Genomic DNA, 17,746 nt, shown 5'->3' on the forward strand with positions numbered 1-17,746 from the left:
ATATCCCCGTACACAACCTCAATATCCCCGTACACAACCTCAATATCCCCGTACACAGCCTCAATATCCCCGTACACAACCTCAATATCCCCGTACACAACCTCAATATCCCCGTACACAACCTCAATATCCCCGTACACATCCTCCATATCCCCGTACACATCCTCCATATCCCCGAACACATCCTCAATATCCCCCCGTACACATCCTCAATATCCCCGTACACATCCTCAATATCCCCGAACACATCCTCAATATCCCCCCGTACACATCCTCCATATCCCCGAACACATCCTCAATATCCCCCCGTACACATCCTCAATATCCCCGTACACAGCCTCAATATCCCCGAACACAGCCTCAATATCCCCGTACACAGCCTCAATATCCCCGAACACAGCCTCAATATCCCTGTACACATCCTCAATATCCCTGTACACAGCCTCAATATCCCCGTACACAACCTCAATATCCCCGTACACAACCTCAATATCCCCGTACACATCCTCCATATCCCCGTACACATCCTCAATATCCCCGTACACAGCCTCAATATCCCCGAACACATCCTCAATATCCCCGTACACAGCCTCAATATCCCCGTACACAACCTCAATATCCCCGTACACAACCTCAATATCCCCCCGTACACATCCTCAATATCCCCCCGTACACAGCCTCAATATCCCCGTACACAACCTCAATATCCCCCCGTACACATCCTCAATATCCCCCCGTACACAGCCTCAATATCCCCGAACACAACCTCAATATCCCCGTACACAGCCTCAATATCCCCGTACACATCCTCAATATCCCCGTACACATCCTCCATATCCCCGTACACATCCTCCATATCCCCGTACACATCCTCAATATCCCCGTACACATCCTCCATATCCCCGTACACAACCTCAATATCCCCGTACACAACCTCAATATCCCCGTACACAGCCTCAATATCCCCGAACACAACCTCAATATCCCCGTACACAGCCTCAATATCCCCGTACACATCCTCAATATCCCCGAACACAACCTCAATATCCCCGTACACATCCTCAATATCCCCGAACACAACCTCAATATCCCCGTACACAACCTCAATATCCCCCCGTACACATCCTCAATATCCCCCCGTACACAGCCTCAATATCCCCGTACACATCCTCAATATCCCCGAACACAACCTCAATATCCCCGTACACATCCTCAATATCCCCCCGTACACAACCTCAATATCCCCGAACACATCCTCAATATCCCCCCGTACACAGCCTCAATATCCCCGTACACAACCTCAATATCCCCGTACACAACCTCAATATCCCCGAACACAACCTCAATATCCCCGTACACAACCTCAATATCCCCGTACACAACCTCAATATCCCCGTACACATCCTCCATATCCCCGTACACAACCTCAATATCCCCGTACACAACCTCAATATCCCCGTACACAGCCTCAATATCCCCGAACACAACCTCAATATCCCCGTACACAGCCTCAATATCCCCGTACACATCCTCAATATCCCCGAACACAACCTCAATATCCCCGTACACATCCTCAATATCCCCGAACACAACCTCAATATCCCCGTACACAACCTCAATATCCCCCCGTACACATCCTCAATATCCCCCCGTACACAGCCTCAATATCCCCGTACACATCCTCAATATCCCCGAACACAACCTCAATATCCCCGTACACATCCTCAATATCCCCCCGTACACAACCTCAATATCCCCGAACACATCCTCAATATCCCCCCGTACACAGCCTCAATATCCCCGTACACAACCTCAATATCCCTGTACACAACCTCAATATCCCCGTACACAGCCTCAATATCCCCGTACACAGCCTCAATATCCCCGTACACAGCCTCAATATCCCCGTACACAACCTCAATATCCCCGTACACAGCCAGGCTGGCCACGGACACACCTGCTGTAGAGGCATCGGAGTGAACAGATGTTTCCAGATGGGCCAGAGCCTCTTAGCTGTTGACTCTTGTATCTCAGGCTAATCCTTGGACTGTGTTTCTGCCAGATCAAACCCTGGCTAACTCTCAGCCTATGCTATTAGGTTGACCTTTGACCCACAGGAAGACTAAAGCAAGCATCTCACACCAGGTCACACCCTTTGCTCAGCCACGTTGCGACTGTGGTGACGCCGTCCTCTGCTCCATACTGGACATGATGTCCCAGCACCGCTCACCGCCCCTGTCCTCCGTCTCTCTCTCTCTCTCGGTCCTCCAGAAGTACCGGCAGCAGGACGAGGACCCGGCGACCCCCCAGGAGCTGAGCTCGCCCCAGCTCACCGAGCCCGAGGGCCCCAGCGCGCCCGAGCTGGTCCAGGTGGCCGAGAAGAACCTCTCGCAGATCGAGAACGTCCACGGCTACGTGGCCCAGGCACACATCTCGCCGATGAAGGTAGGACACACACACACACGCACATATGCATACAGTGTACACACGCATACAGACATACACACACACACACACACACACACTCAGACACGCATTTATATGCTATGTACTTCTTGCATGCACAATCTGTTTCTCTGTCCACACACACACACACACACACACATACACACCACATTCTCCCTGATTCTCTTTTCTCTCTCTGTCCTCCTGTCATACCCATGCATACACCTCCTGTCTTTCTTTCTTCCTCACACACCTGACCTGTACACACCTGTTCTCACTCACATGCACAACACTCTCATACGGAGGGAGGATGAGAGAGGAGGGGTCCTTTTCCACCCTGCCCTGTGCCCCCCCCCCCCCCCCCAGTCACACATATGCCATACATGTACCCACCGCTGACGCTCTCATGCTGTCGCCCCCTGCAGTACATCAACAAGGTTTACAGGCAACATGGTCAAATTCTCCAAATACGTTTGCAGAAAAAGATTTGGGTTCAATTCCAAAGGTAGCCTAAACTTGGATTTAAACCAGACATGCGTACTACAGTACCGTACTGTATTTGATCTGTATGAGGGACCTTCAAGGCAAGGCAAGGCAAGTTTATTTGTAAAGCACATTTTAGCAACAAGGTAATTCAAAGTGCTTTAAATGAGACATTAAAAGCATCTAGACAAAGTGCAACACATAAAAGGTCATATAAAACTAAATGCAAAAAGGACATTTAAAACAAAATGCAGGGAAAATAAAATACAGGAATAAAAGTTACAGTGCAGTGTATGAATAAATAATTATTTGATTTAATAAAAAGCAGCAGCAAAAAGAAAAGTCTTCAGTCTTCATTTAAAAGAACTAAGAGTTGCAGCAGACCTGCAGTCTTAAATCATAGTTACAGTGCTTCTGCACCCAATCTTCACTTTATAACACCTACTGTAGACTCGGTATTTTGAAAAATCAGTTAAGCAAAACTGCTGAAATGTATTTGATAAAAATGAAAAAAAAGTTATTGCCAGTGTTAAGTTGTAATGTTTAATAAGATTATAACAAAAGTAGAAGCCAAATAATTTGAACTATACTGTATGTTGTCTTCTGCTCATGCTATCATCCATGCTGATGTATCACTGTCTCACCCTTTGCCGTAGTGTGTAGCTCAGTGGGCGATTGTTCAGTGGCTTTGTATAGGATTGGCGTTCGCAGGGGAACAGTTGCAGTGGTCCATGGCTGTATTGTTTGTTGCTTTATGTATTTCAGTCATGTGTGTGCTGTGTGTGTGTGTGTGTGTGTGTGTGTGGTACTGTAGGCTTATTGACATGATTCATTGAGGGCCTTCATTTAGAGGTTGTCCGATATGGATTTTTCACGGCCAATACCGATTCCGATATTTTGGAGAAGAGGAAGGCGTTCATTTAATTAATGCAAATTAATCTAAATTTAAAATAATTACTTTATTTTTATTTTTTATTAACCGATTTAACCTAGCGGACCCTGTTGGGCAGGCAGAATGAATAGGCTAAGCATACCTCAGACAAATGAACAAACTCGGGCGCAAAATGAATTGCTATGGCCTGCAGGTCAGTTGCTATGGTAGAAGACATGAGCTTATGGGAGCGTTGCAAATTACATCCTCCAATATAAGCCGCCATCAAGAGGCACAATGGGTTTGAAAATTCACAGATGTATTGCCGTAAGCTGAATATGTTGCTCAGATTGTTTGATGACCTTACACATAACAGGATATTGCAAATAATTTAATAAAACAATATATTGACTTCTAAAGGCACCTAATGTCTATTCAATGCTTTACTTGTGTCACAATAATGTAATGTCTTAATTGAAATATCTTCATTTGGGGGCGTTTCCCAGTAAAAAATATTTGCGATTAATTAGATAATTAATTACAGATCATGTAATTAATTAGATTGATTTTTTAAATCAATTGACAGCCCTAATATCAACCAGCATTTTTTTTCTCTCTCTCAAAGATTCTGATATCCATAATTAATAGCGAACTCTAAAAGGCATCTGACTCATTCTAGGCAGGCATTATTGTTTACCCTATTTTACATTTCAGGCTTTTTATGCTCTGACTGACTATTTCAGAGAGACTTTTTTCTTTTTTTAAAGCTGCCGATAATATCGCAATATGGTATAAAATGCAAATATCAGCCCGATATATCGGTCAATCCAATATATCAGACAACCTACTTTCCTTGTACAATCACCAATTCATCTTCTGAAATGATTATCTGGCTTTTGCAGATGTACAGTAGACAGGTTTGAAATGGTTCAGTCATGTGGTATATTTGGCAAAACAGTGTTTCAAACAAAACCCACTAGTATTTCCCTGGGGGATTCCAATGCCAAGATTGCATGGCTGATCCTAGAACACAGTATCTAACTCCATCTAGATCACTGTTCATGTTAATTACCCAGGGTAACTGGCGGGAAGTGGAATTGACATAATTGATTTCACACAAGTAACTTGACTAATAAAATGTTGGCCTGTGAAGATTTGCAGTGAGCCTCTACTGCCATCATGTGTTCATATAGCATCACTCCTGACCAGAGTCAAGGCAGGTCCTGTTTCTGTCCATGGTTCAGAATCTGCTTTGGTCTCATTATTGTTTAATGTCTCTCTGCTGCTTCCCGGAGAAGCATGGCGTCTTCTTCATGGTGCTTGTAGTTCTGTACCCACTTATTGTTGATGCTCCAGCACTCCCCAATGTACTGTTATACTGTCTCAGCATGGTGTTGCTCCGCTGATGCAAAAACACGTCAACCACAGTAGATGTTTTGCTTTGGATTTTAGACCATGTTGTAGAAATCCAAAAGTGTGTGACTATGCAATTCTGGTATAAGATCACACATCACAGTGTGTCAACTGTCTCAGCCCTGATTGGCCAGTAGCCAGGTCCACCCCTCAGGATGCTTTTTGCTACCTTTTTTTCCACTATTATTTCCCGTTTGCCCCGACCTTGGGCCTTTACACATTGATACGAGCACTCCCAACTCAGGGGCCCAAAAAAAAAACTTTTTGGGAAACGTTTCTGGTGAAATGATGTAAATGCAAATATTAAGCTACTGCAACTGGATTAATAGTCATACAAGTATGACATTTTGCATGGAGGATCCTGAAACATAGGGGAAACTAGCAAAATAAGATTCTGGGGCTTGCTGCCTTTCTCTTTTCAAATATCACCCTCAACATAAAAACCCCAAAAGACAACAAAAAAACGGTCTTTCCACTTGACAAATTCTCATCAAAAGTAATTATTTTCAAGCACTTTATTGTACATGTTACTGCCTCGCTTGTATATATAAAAAAAACTCCCAAGTTTATGAGCTTCAATATAAGCCCAAGATGACCTTTCTGTCTAGAAGATTACACTTGCTGCGGCCAAAGTACAGTAACTACCCTTCCAAATGGGAGTAAGCATATTTCTTGTATTTAACAATACGTTAATAATGTACTGCCATGCTATCTGAAGTGAATATCATGAAAATATATATACTATAAAAATATTATAGTAGGAAAGGCTTTGAATGGTATTTAAACTATATTTGGTGTATATTATGCAGATAGCTTGTCTAAATCAATATACTCATGTAGTGCACAGTCATCACTAGGTATCAAGAAGCCAACCATCAATAGAGTCAACTTTATGAACCTACAGATAAACACTCAATACAGCCGAAAGGAGAAACTAAAACAGCTCAAACATAAAATAGAACCTTTTTTTTTTAGTTCTTAGATCTCTTTGCTGCTTATTATTAATGCAGTTGCAGTATTTTAATATTTGCATTTACTGTACATCATTTCTCCAGGAAAGTTTCCCAAAAAGTTTTTTTTTGGGGCCCATGAGACCAGGAGTGCTGGTTATCAACTTGTGATGACCCAAGGTCTGGGCTAACAGGATGTAATAGTGAAAAAAGGGTAGCAAAAAACATCCTGAGGGGTGGACCTGGCTCCCGGCCTATGAGGCTTGAGGTACACATGACACCTCTTGAATTTTTGAGTTGCTGACCATGCATTATGACAAACAAACAACCCCCATCTTCCTAAGCTCCAGTAGGCTACAACAAATAAAGCCATTTATCATTGTTGTTGTGATGATAATAGCAGATCGCAGAGGTCATGTGATATTTGGATGACCCCGCAACGGCTGGATGACTTGTTTGGTCCGGAGTGTTGAGGTCTGGCCACGCTGTGTCCGTCACCTGCAGCTTCATCGTCTGCGCTCAACGCAACGGACTGCCGGTCCTAGAGAGCTTGCCGTATGGGTCAGCAAACCTCTCTGCCGCTGCATGACTCTGAATTAATTAAACAGACTAATTGCTCTAATTGGAAAAGCTGTCCCACTTGATTGCACGCACCGTGCAGATCAGTGGCGGATTATTGGCAAACTGTCCATCAGGTGGTCGGAGAAGATCCCTCCAGACCTCTCATCTAACAGAGAGCCCAGGCCAGTAACTCTCCAGGATGAGGATCAGCCAGCATCCGTTTGTACACATCCCATCATGCTCCTCTTCCTGGTTCACTCCTCTGTTCTCACCTCCCCTACAGGCTGAGCTGTCCTTGTTTTCTCTCCGTCTCCTCATAGAGTATATATGATGTTTCTACTCTTATCACTGTCTCTCTTCCAATCTTTGCCTCTCTCTCACCCTCCTCTCACTCTCTCACCCTCCTCTCTCTCTCTCACTCTCTCACCCTCCTCTCTCTCTCACTCTCTCACCCTCCTCTCTCTCTCTCACCCACCCTCATCTCTCTCTCTCTCTCTCACCCTCCTCTCTCTCACTCTCTCACCCTCCTCTCTCTCACCCTCATCTCTCTCTCTCTCTCACCCTCATCTCTCTCTCTCTCTCACCCTCATCTCTCTCTCTCACCCTCATCTCTCTCTCTGTCTCTCACCCTCATCTCTCACTCTCACCCTCATCTCTCTCTCTCACCCTCCTCTCTCTCACTCTCTCACCCTCCTCTCTCTCACCCTCTCTCACCCTCATCTCTCTCACTCTCTCACCCTCATCTCTCTCTCTCACCCTCCTCTCTCTCTCTCTCACCCTCATCTCTCTCTCACTGTCTCACCCTCATCTCTCTCTCTCACTGTCTCACCCTCACTCATCTCTCTCATCTCTCTTACTCTCTCACCCTCTTCTCTCTCTCACCCTCCTCTCACTCATCTCACCCTCATCTCTCTCTCATCACTCTCTCACCCTCATCTCTCTCACCCTCATCTCTCACTCTCACCCTCATTCCTTTTTCATTTGCTCTCTCCCTCCCTCTCTCACCCTCATCTCTCTCTCGCTCTCTCTTTCAACCTTTCTTATTAACACTGCTTTTCTACCCGTCTTCTGCTGTATCAGCACTGGTAACCCTTTCAGCTCCATGCGCCCCCTTCTGTAGGTAGCGTCTCTGGAATGCATCTTTGACGGGGACCTCCCTCCCCTTACGCCCACCACCCCGCGCCCCCCAGGCCAGGAGAGCCCCCTCCCTTCATGCTCCTCCGTCCCCTACCCCCAAAGCCAGGCACTTTTCCAGGTAACCTTTTCCCCCCCCCCAACTCTCGCTCGCTTATAGATGCTTCATGTTTGTAGAGCGGGCTGCACTGCGGTTGGTTTGGGAATGGGCTTTAACCGGTGTGGCTGACAGTTTGAACTTCAATCAAGTCTCTTGTTGACAACCACCACCATCCGAGGGCTGTGTGTCTGGTGGTGTAGACTGCTGTAGGCCTAAAGAATGTCTAGGTGAGATGGCTTAGTGTGTGGAATGTGTGTTTTGGTGGTTTCGGCTCGCTCTAAATAATACGTCTGGGTGAGATGGCGTAGTCTGTGGGATTCAAGCCGCCATCCTCCTCATCGGGAGACTGAAGTGCACCTGGAGCTGTTGAGAAAAGCCGATGCTTTCTGTTGAATATGACTGCTCTTCTATGATTAGGCTATGTCTGGTGTTGGACTAACTAACACCTAACTAATACTAACGTACTGCCTGTACAAAACCGCACATTTTGTTCAGCCATGCTTAAGTAGCTGCCCATAGAAGACTTATTGTTTTGTATGTGCAGAGGCATGCGTGTTTTGTTACCTCTGTTTGCCTGGTTCTGTGATTCATAAAGAAGGGAGCAGGTTGGGTTCAGTTCTATTTTGATTTGGTCAGGAAATGAATCGTCACACAGGACAATTGTGTGTCAGGATTGAAGTGACCTCAACACTGACAACAACAGCTGTAATTTCCTGTTCATTTTCCGTTACACAGAATCAGTGACATGCTTGACATTACTTCCGTCATTGGTCGCCATACGCCTTTTTCCTTGCACAGTGATCGAGTTGGGGACTTCCTGCAGGGCACACAAATGGTTATTAGAAGTGGGACATTATACACTGGCAAGCTAAATTAGCTAATATAGCCTGGCTCCAGCCCCTGAATCAAATTTTTAAAATGCGATTCAGGGTCTGGAAAGGCGCTCGTCCAGAGGGATCTCTTGGTTGGAATTCCAACCAGGCCAATCAGCATCTTTTGAATGGGCCCTTTTATTTAAACTGTGCAATGTGATTGGTCATGGAATGAACCAATCACTGAGGAATCCTTCAGCAACGCCAATCTCGTAAAGCGGCTGCAATGGGAGCCTGTTCAGACTGAACAATGAGGTGAAACCAAATGGGAGTTCAGTCTGTGTCAGGCTGAAGCTAATAAACTTAACCCAATTCCCACTGACCCCAAAAACTCGACTACCCCACTAACATCTAGGCTTTGTCTTCATGGGAAAGGGTACCCTCGGCATTCAGCCCCGTGTCTGACGACTCTGCAATGGGCACAGGCATTTATCGGCTCCAGCTCCGATTGGCAGCGATGGAGGCAAATTGTGTACTGTAGTAGACAGTCATTTCTTTGTTGTCCTGCTACTTATAGAGAGTACGCTTGTTAGGTTGTTTAGCTTGCTAGCTGAGTATTTGTTCATTGTTCATGTGTGGGTTTCTTTGATCATGTTCAGGCTTTTAGAGCTGCCAACAAGTTTAGGTTACACTTTCGCATTCTGATGCAAAAGGCTACATCCAGAAACTCTTGAAAACCACTTCCAATTCGGAATTATAAAAATATATTTTGTACCACGATAAACTAGAGGCTGATAGTAGAAACCAAAATCAATTAAATGGCTTAAAAAACATTTTTGTCTGTTTACTATCAAACAGTCTTCGCCAGACCCAATTCACAAATATGCAAAGGATCTGGAAACTAGGTTGCTTTCCGATTCCCAAGGGGCGTTACCAAGGGGCGTTACCAAGGGGCACTACCAACAGGCGTAGATGAAAAATCCTCTGGACGCAATTGGATAGACCTACAAACAATCAGCGAAAATTTCTCTACAGCGTCATTTTATTAAACCCGCCCCATATTAGATAAACGGTTGTGATTGGCATGAACCAATCTCGGTTCGAGTGGATTCAGTTAGAATGATCTGATGGATATCCAGACTGATCTGCGGAATGAAATAGAATGTGAGGTGACGAGATCAGGCTGGCGACGCCTGGCCAATCAAACGTAGCCGTTCCAGTAACACGCCGCTGCTCGCTCCAACTCTCGCCCCACCAACGCGCTTGTGATGTCAAACATGACGCACCAGAAAATCAAGGGGAAGGCACCGCGATAGGAATGGTCTCCATCGCCGGCCCCCCCAGGGGTTCCTTCCAGGTGGTCCCGCTTTTAAAAAGCCTGTTTACAGGCAGTCATCTTGGTGGAAAACGGGTATTATAGACACGTCATAGTCCAGCACAGACAAACGTTAAGGTGGCTGCAGCAAGTCTGGTTTTCCCTTCGAGGCCAAAAGGAGACTTGTTGCAGCCACCTTTCTGACTGTGATGGACTGGCATCTCTGCAATGCGTACACACTGGATCCTGTCTACCATGGAGGTTTAATTACACTTTTTAAATCCCAAACTCACCATTGCTCTTTGTGTGCTGGGCTTGGATGATCTGCATTGTCCGCCACCAAACTATTGGTATCCTTTATATATATTATATAAGGCTATTCTTGGTCTGCTTTCATCTTGTATACAGATCGACACCCTCCAACAAAGTATGGGAAGTTGTCTTGTTCTGAAGTCCGTACTGAACTAGGAAAATAGGTGTTCAGGTATAGTGTGCTGCTCCATCTGCTTGGAATCAGTTGCTAAATGACCTGAATCTTCAGGAGCTGTTCTCACTGGATGCATTAGAAGTGTTTTTAAATGACATGGAAGCAAGCGCAATCTGGCTGTAGATGTTTTGAATGTTGATGAATATTTCTTATTTTGTAATTTGTCCTTTTTTCATTTTTAATTGTTGTTCGTTTTGTGTTTGCAACCATACTGCTGCCTGTCTTGGCCAGACACTCTTGAAAAATACATTTGTATTACTCCACACTTTGTTAAATGAAGGTTAAAATATATTTTAAAAGACACTGTGTAGAGTTTGTAAACAAAGCACGTCTTGGAATGTGTCAGAAGCTTCTTCGATTTTCTCTTGAACTGTACAGGTATACCTAAATAGTCAGTGTTGCGCATCACTGTTGGGATAAGACCTTTCTCTCTTTCCCAACGTGTGTGTGTTTTGTGGGTGTGTGGGTGTGTGTGTGTGTGTGTATGCGTGTGCGTGTTAAACATTCACCCATAATGAGGACCGTAACTCTGGCAGGTCGTTAAACGCTATAAAACATTGGCGGCGCAGTTCCGTCATCCTGCGGCCCGTCGTCCTCTCACAACTCCAGCTGCCCTCTCGCTGCTAGCGACCTCCGCGCCCGCTACCCCCGCGCCTCCTACCCCCGCGCCTCCTACCTCCACGCCACTACCTCCACGCCTCTACCTCCGCACCTGCTACCGCTACCCCCGCCGCCGTGACACAACCGAACGGAGTCATATTTCCCAGAAAGACACTAGCGGGAGGAAGAAAGCGTGGTCGTAGCAGGGAGGGGATGAGGCGTACGAGCTCTTCCCCCCTCCCTCTCTCTGTCACCTGCGCCCCCCCCCTCTCTCTCTCTCCCCCTCTCTCCCTCTCTCTCTCTCTCTCCCCCTCTCTCTCTCTCTCTCTCTCTCCCCCGCTCCCTCTCTCTCTCTCTCTCTCCCTCTCTCTCTCTCTCTCTCTCTCTCTCTCCCCCTCTCTCCCCCTCTCTCTCTCTCTCTCTCTCTCTCTCCCCCTCTCTCTCTCTCTCTCTCTCTCTCTCCCCCTCTCTCCCCCTCTCTCTCTCTCTCTCTCTCTCTCTCCCCCCCCCCTCTCTCTCTCTCTCTCTCTCTCTCTCTCCCTCCCTCGCCATGGCAACGCGGGAGATAAACACCGACGCGGACCAAAGGAAGCACTGACACCGAGAAAATTGAGGACGGCGGATGAGATACCGAGGGAGAGATCAAAGCGGGAGGGGGGGAGAGAGAGAGAGGGGGGGGGGGACCTCTGGAGAAGGACAAGGACAGGTTTAGTGAGGGTTTCTATGACGGGGGGGAAGGTGGGACAGAGTGCTGCTTCCCGTCCCTGGACGGAGATTGACGGCGCCGTGACGACGGCGTGCGCGCATGCCTCCATCCCGCGCGCGCCGGACTCCAGTGTGACGCGCCGGCCGCCGGCGGACCAAGCGCATCGCTAAGGAAACGGCGCCCTCCCCAGAGTCACACGGGAAAAAGGGGAAATTGTAACTATCAACAGTTGCTTGAGAGGCTACTAATTCCCACTCTTAACAATGTCACGCGTCTCGAGCCAAGCGATGGAACCTTCCGGTTGGAGAGGGGCAACTATAAGCATCTACCGAGACAGCTGAGGCTGAGCGATGACGCCGTGGCGCACGCCGCTCGGGAGAGAGTGTTCCGCGTGTTCCCCCTGGGGAGGGATTCGGGGGGATATATACCTCCAGCCACCCACCCACCCTACACCCCCCTCTCCGACCCTCCCCCGCTCGCCCCCCCCCGTCAACCGAGCGTTCAGTCAGCGCTCCGCCGGCGCTAGCCTCCCCTGCTGACTCATTTTCAGAGCCGGGCATGGAGGGATGAGGAGGATGAATGCACCTGGATCCAGCCCCACGCTAACGATGAGAAATTAGGATGACGGTGAGAGAGGGGGGGGGGGGGGGGGGAGGTAGAGAGGGCAAAGCAAGTGGAGGAGGAAAGAAGAGGGGAGTTTAATCGAGCGGCGTTTTAGAAATGCAGAGAGGAGATTTGAAGACGGGCTACCGTTCTCCCTCTCCTCCCGCTTCTCTCTCTCTCTCTCTCTCTTTCACACACGCACACACACACACACACCCTCTCTGTTTTCTCCGCTCCGTCCTTCTGCACCAGTCTGACATTCTCCACGCGCCAGACGGACACAGAAAGACGGACAGAATCGCTCGTCTCCTCAGCTCGGGCGAAACGCGCACACTCTCTCTCTCCCTCTCTCTCTCTTTCTCTCTCTCTCGCCCCTCCCTCTCTCTCGCCCCTCTCTCTCCCTCTCTCTCTCTCTCGCCCCTCCCTCTCTCTCTCTCACCCCCCCCCCCAGGTTAATCCACCCCCCAGCGGGTGATTTCACTCCCCTGTCACGTCCAGCGTCCAGAGTTAACGAGGACGCCTGCGTCAGCCCCTCGGCGCCCCGCTGCCGCAGCGAGAGACCTCCGTTCTCCCGGCTCCTCCCGACGCTCCCTCCGGCTCCCTCAGACGTTTTTACCCCCGGCTCGTCATCGGCGGGGCGGTCGGGGGGCGGTGGTGAGGGGGTGGGGGGGGCGGAGTAAGGTGAGCGTCCGTGTGTGTCGTCCGCCAGCGAGCCCACCTCCACAGCCTCCGTGTGTTTGTGTCTGCGAGCGAGCGGGGAGGGAGGGAGGGAGGGGGGGCGGGGGGAGGAAGGAAGCAAGGGAGGGAGGGGGTGGGGGGGACACACACACACACGAGCCAGAGTGAAGCTGGAGTAAAGCCCCCCCCCCTCCCCACACCCACACACACACACACTCCCTCCCTCTGATCGTCTCCACCACCAGCACCACCTCTCAGCCTGCAGCAGCAGCGGCGCCGCCGACACACAGCTCCTCCACGGCGGCGGCGAGCGAGCGGCAGCATGCTGAACTCGGTGTGGTACGCTAAAAAGATGGGCCGCCGCATCATGGGCACCCTGCGGAGGACCAAGAGGCTGCACAGGCGGCTGCTGGTAGGTCGGTCGGTCGCCCCGGAGAGTCCCGCGGAGAGGGGGGGGGCGGGGGGGGCGGCGGCGTGGCGTAGTAGAGCGGGGCCCAAGTGCCGCCCTGTGCCGCCACGAGTCGTTTCATGCGACGTCAAGGGAGAGGGAAAACTGTGTGTGTGTGGGTGTGTGTCTGTGTGTGTGTGTGTCTGTGTGTGTGTGTGCGCGTGTGTGTGTGTGCGCGTGTGTGTGCTAAACGGCTACGCTCTCTTGGTTGTTTATACTGTGCTCCTGACAGTCAGATCGGTGCGGTCGCGGGTTGTGCGCTCGCTAGCTCACGTTTGTATACCGGGGCGGCTCGTACCCAGCTCGCACGCCGTTTCAGCGTTTGTGTTTCGCTGCTTCGGCGGCGAGGGGATCGATTCCGTCGTCTCCCCCCCCCCCCCCCCCCCCGACATGACGCCCCAGACGGGCCAGGCGTGAAAAACAAGGTGGGATAAGGTGTAGCACCGCGGGAGCTACAGCTGCGTCATGTCGTTTGTGTATTACGGGTTTCGGTGACACGATCGGGGCAACTGGCGGCCCTGGTTATTGAATACTGAGATACGCTGTGGCGTGGGGGCAGAAGATACAGGACCGTCTCATGGACGGCCCTTCTGACACGCCAGGGCAGGACGACTGTCGGGATTGAAAGGATTAATTGCCGTGTCGGAGGCGTTGAGAGACCTGCATCAACTAGTAACGCAGGAAGCATCTAAGACAGTGAAAATGCATAAACGCAGTGTTATGATGTTGTGCCGGAAGTGTCAGTAATGTGATGTGGATGCAGCATTTGGTAGCAGAGTCTTAACTCATGATTATTATTTCCATAAGGTTTTAAAAGGATGTGGGTAGTGGTTGGTTGAATGCAGGGACGTCCAAAACTGTTAGCCGTTTGTCTGGAGACTCATTTTTCGGTCGTAAATCACTCATAACGGCAATTAATTGCATCATCCTCTCTAATGCCGGTAGCCTGTTTACACGATCAATTAAGCCGGACTCAGAGATGCTTGTGTTATGGAGACCTGCATGAACACGGCGATGTTGAGGGGCTGATGTTGAGGGGCTGATGTTGAGGGGCTGGTGTTGAGGGGGGGATGTTGAGGGGGGGATGTTGAGGGGCTGATGTTGAGGGGCTGATGTTGAGGGGCTGGTGTTGAGGGGCTGGTGTTGAGGGGGTGATGTTGAGGGGGTGATGTTGAGGGGGTGGTGTTGAGGGGGTGGTGTTGAGGGGCTGGTGTTGAGGGGCTGGTGTTGAGGGGCTGGTGTTGAGGGGCTGGTGTTGAGGGGCTGGTGTTGAGGGGGTGATGTTGAGGGGGTGGTGTTGAGGGGGTGGTGTTGAGGGGCTGGTGTTGAGGGGCTGGTGTTGAGGGGGTGATGTTGAGGGGGTGATGTTGAGGGGGTGATGTTGAGGGGCTGGTGTTGAGGGGCTGGTGTTGAGGGGCTGGTGTTGAGGGGCTGATGTTGAGGAAACCCTGCAGTAGCACATGCCTTTCCCAGCGTTGCCTAGCAACCCGCTGGCTCCTGACACGCAGCACTAAGCCCCCCTCCTCCCTATTTACTGCCTCAGACAGAGCCCTGCCACCCAGGCGCTGCTCACACACACACACACACACACACACACCGACACACACAGACATGCACACGCGCGCGCACAGACATGCACACACGCGCACGCACACACACGCACACGCTAGGAGGAAGGACAAATGGCATCTGCTTACATTATGTTGCATACATACATACATACATACATACATCTATACATCTATACATACATACATACAACATAAATTCAAGCAGGTAATCAGAAAATGTGAATCAGATAATAACCACTATGAGTATATTCAATATATTGAGGAATGTTGTCTTTCATAAGCAGAGTAGGGGTCAGATCATTTAGGAGCTCAGTTGAGCTCTTCCATATGTATTTGGTTGAACAGTGTCCAGCAGAGAGGTTGAAAAGGATGATGGATGTCATCCATGGACCAAACCTGCATAGATGTGTTATCATGTGTGGCCTGTAGATGGCGCAGGAGACGCACTGTTCCACAACCGGCCGCTAATCTTAATCCTCCACAGATTTCCAGTGACATTTAGCATGGCACCTCTCATTATAGGAAGCCATGTATTAGATTACAACTGGATGTCTTTTCATGTCACAGAGAGGTGAAATTATGCCTGTATTTTTAGTTTCATAACAGGGTCACACAGCCGAAATGATTAAACATAGTAGATAATAGTGCTGCCGATAGCCCCAGAATTTGTCCCACATGTTGACGTATAGTAATGCAGTGTAGAATATCCCTCCCCCTTCCAAACGGGCTATTACTCTGCCTCTAGCTATCGAGCTTCATTTGTTTTGAACAACATAAGCAATATGTCACATTACGTGGACTCTGTTGAAGATGCACACCGTCGACTAATCGTTATTGTGTATTGATATTCGCGTCAATATGTGAATTCATATCAATAAATGTTGAAAGGCCCTCTCTTCCATCATAGGCGTAGGTGCCGTGGTGGCTGCTACACACGGTGGTTATTGGTTTGTGGATTGGACACAGCTTTATTGGTTTTGGAAACAGAACTCTGGGGGGATGTTACAGCCCCTGCTTTATTGGCATGTATATGGACCTATATAGATGCCTGTTACTGGACATGTATATTGGTATTTGTGTGCAGCAGAGGGCCGTATCGCCTTTGAATGCGTAAGGGGGGGGGGGGTCTGAAAAGCACCCCCCCACGTCATGTAGCTCGCCTCATCTAAATCCACTTACGAAATTAGGCCTCAGTCCAATTGCATTGCAGAGCAGTAGTTGTCATGCCAATGCTAGTATGTGGGTTATTAGACATATTTTCTGTTCTATAAATCATTCGGCCATTTATAATTTACATGTATAGACTGTATATTGCATCCATACATCCAGCCATCTGTCACAGTGCTTAAGCCAACATTGCTTCATTGGTTGGAAGAGGTCCCCCTCTGAGGAAACAGGTTTGTGGGGAACAGTAGGACGACCAGCTAAGCCATCGTCGGCATAATCGAGAAATTTTAGCTACACAATTCCATCAATCTTGAGGACGGATTTCTTTTCAGATTCATACCCAGGAAGAGACTTGTAAAATGTAAAAACTATACGATAATGGTTCAAACCAACTAGCATACGACTGTGTTGATTGGATCCCTACAGATTGTTTGCTAAGTACTTTATCTTTGTCTTGGTGTGTTTTTATATCCTTCACACAAGTCTCCTTGTTGAAGGAAGTCTACAGTAGTTGCATCTTTGCAGCAACTTTGTAAGATTGCGAATAACTTTGTAAGATTGATAATAAGTCCATTGAGTAGCATTGATGAGAGGAAAAGAACATCAATTACGTTTTGACAACGAGGAGAACACAAGCTCTCAACATTACGCTTTGAAAATAATGAATGATCAAATATAATTTCTTGCAACAGGGTGTGCTTTCTCAATGAGTTGTGAAGTCTAATAGCTTAGTCAGATTTGACATTGTTTTACAGCAGGAAATACTCCCCAAACCAGACTACCAACAGGAAATACTCCCCAAACCAGACTACCAATAGCAGCTTCTGCAGCAGCACCAGATGCAAATCTTTGGCTCATCAAACCCGGTGCCCGAAACACCACGTTGGAAAATGAAAAATCACATTTTACAGAAGTGTCCATGTCACATTAGGGACTTATATAATATACCTTAATAATAATGATTCACAGCCCTACTTTTTGAACAGTGACTCCTTGTTGCAATCTCATGCTGCTGACGAAGAATATGTACAGTATGACTGTATCCCAATCCGGGGGCAACATTGATTATTCATGCTGGTAGAGGGGCCCCCTGTGCTGACATGTGCCATGCTCACTAGAGCCTATTAATTGGCATGAGAATGAGAGGAGATGAGAGGCAACGGAAGAGGGAGGGGGTGAGTTAGAGAAAGAGAGCAAGTGAGAGAGATAGAGTAGAGGGAGGGGGTGAGTGTGCGAGAGGGTAAGCGCGATAGAAAGAGTGGGGAAGAGCGAGAGAGGGGGTTCTCTCTTCGAAATACGCAGCACCAGCAAGATGGCCGAGGGGGCTAAAGCCTAAGAAACCAGACTGGGTTTGCCTGCTGTCGGTTTGGCCGCTCCGTGCCTTGTTCTTTAGTGCTGCAGC

At 48.5% G+C, this 17,746-nt stretch overlaps 1 protein-coding gene across 3 annotated transcripts in view; it reads left to right on the forward strand.

The window, feature by feature from the left end:
• dlg1b (discs large MAGUK scaffold protein 1b) overlaps positions 1–17,746 on the forward strand; it is a 116,149-nt gene that overhangs the window by 55,536 nt on the left and 42,867 nt on the right. For all 3 annotated transcript variants that reach the window (XM_084458374.1, XM_084458372.1, XM_084458373.1), the window contains one exon: positions 2,272–2,445. In XM_084458374.1, the coding sequence (XP_084314500.1) occupies positions 2,272–2,445 (174 nt within the window). The remainder of the gene's footprint in view (positions 1–2,271; positions 2,446–17,746) is intronic.

This window comes from Borostomias antarcticus (genome assembly GCF_949987555.1).
Source record: "Borostomias antarcticus genome assembly, chromosome: 24".
Taxonomy (NCBI): Eukaryota; Metazoa; Chordata; class Actinopteri; order Stomiiformes; family Stomiidae; genus Borostomias; species Borostomias antarcticus.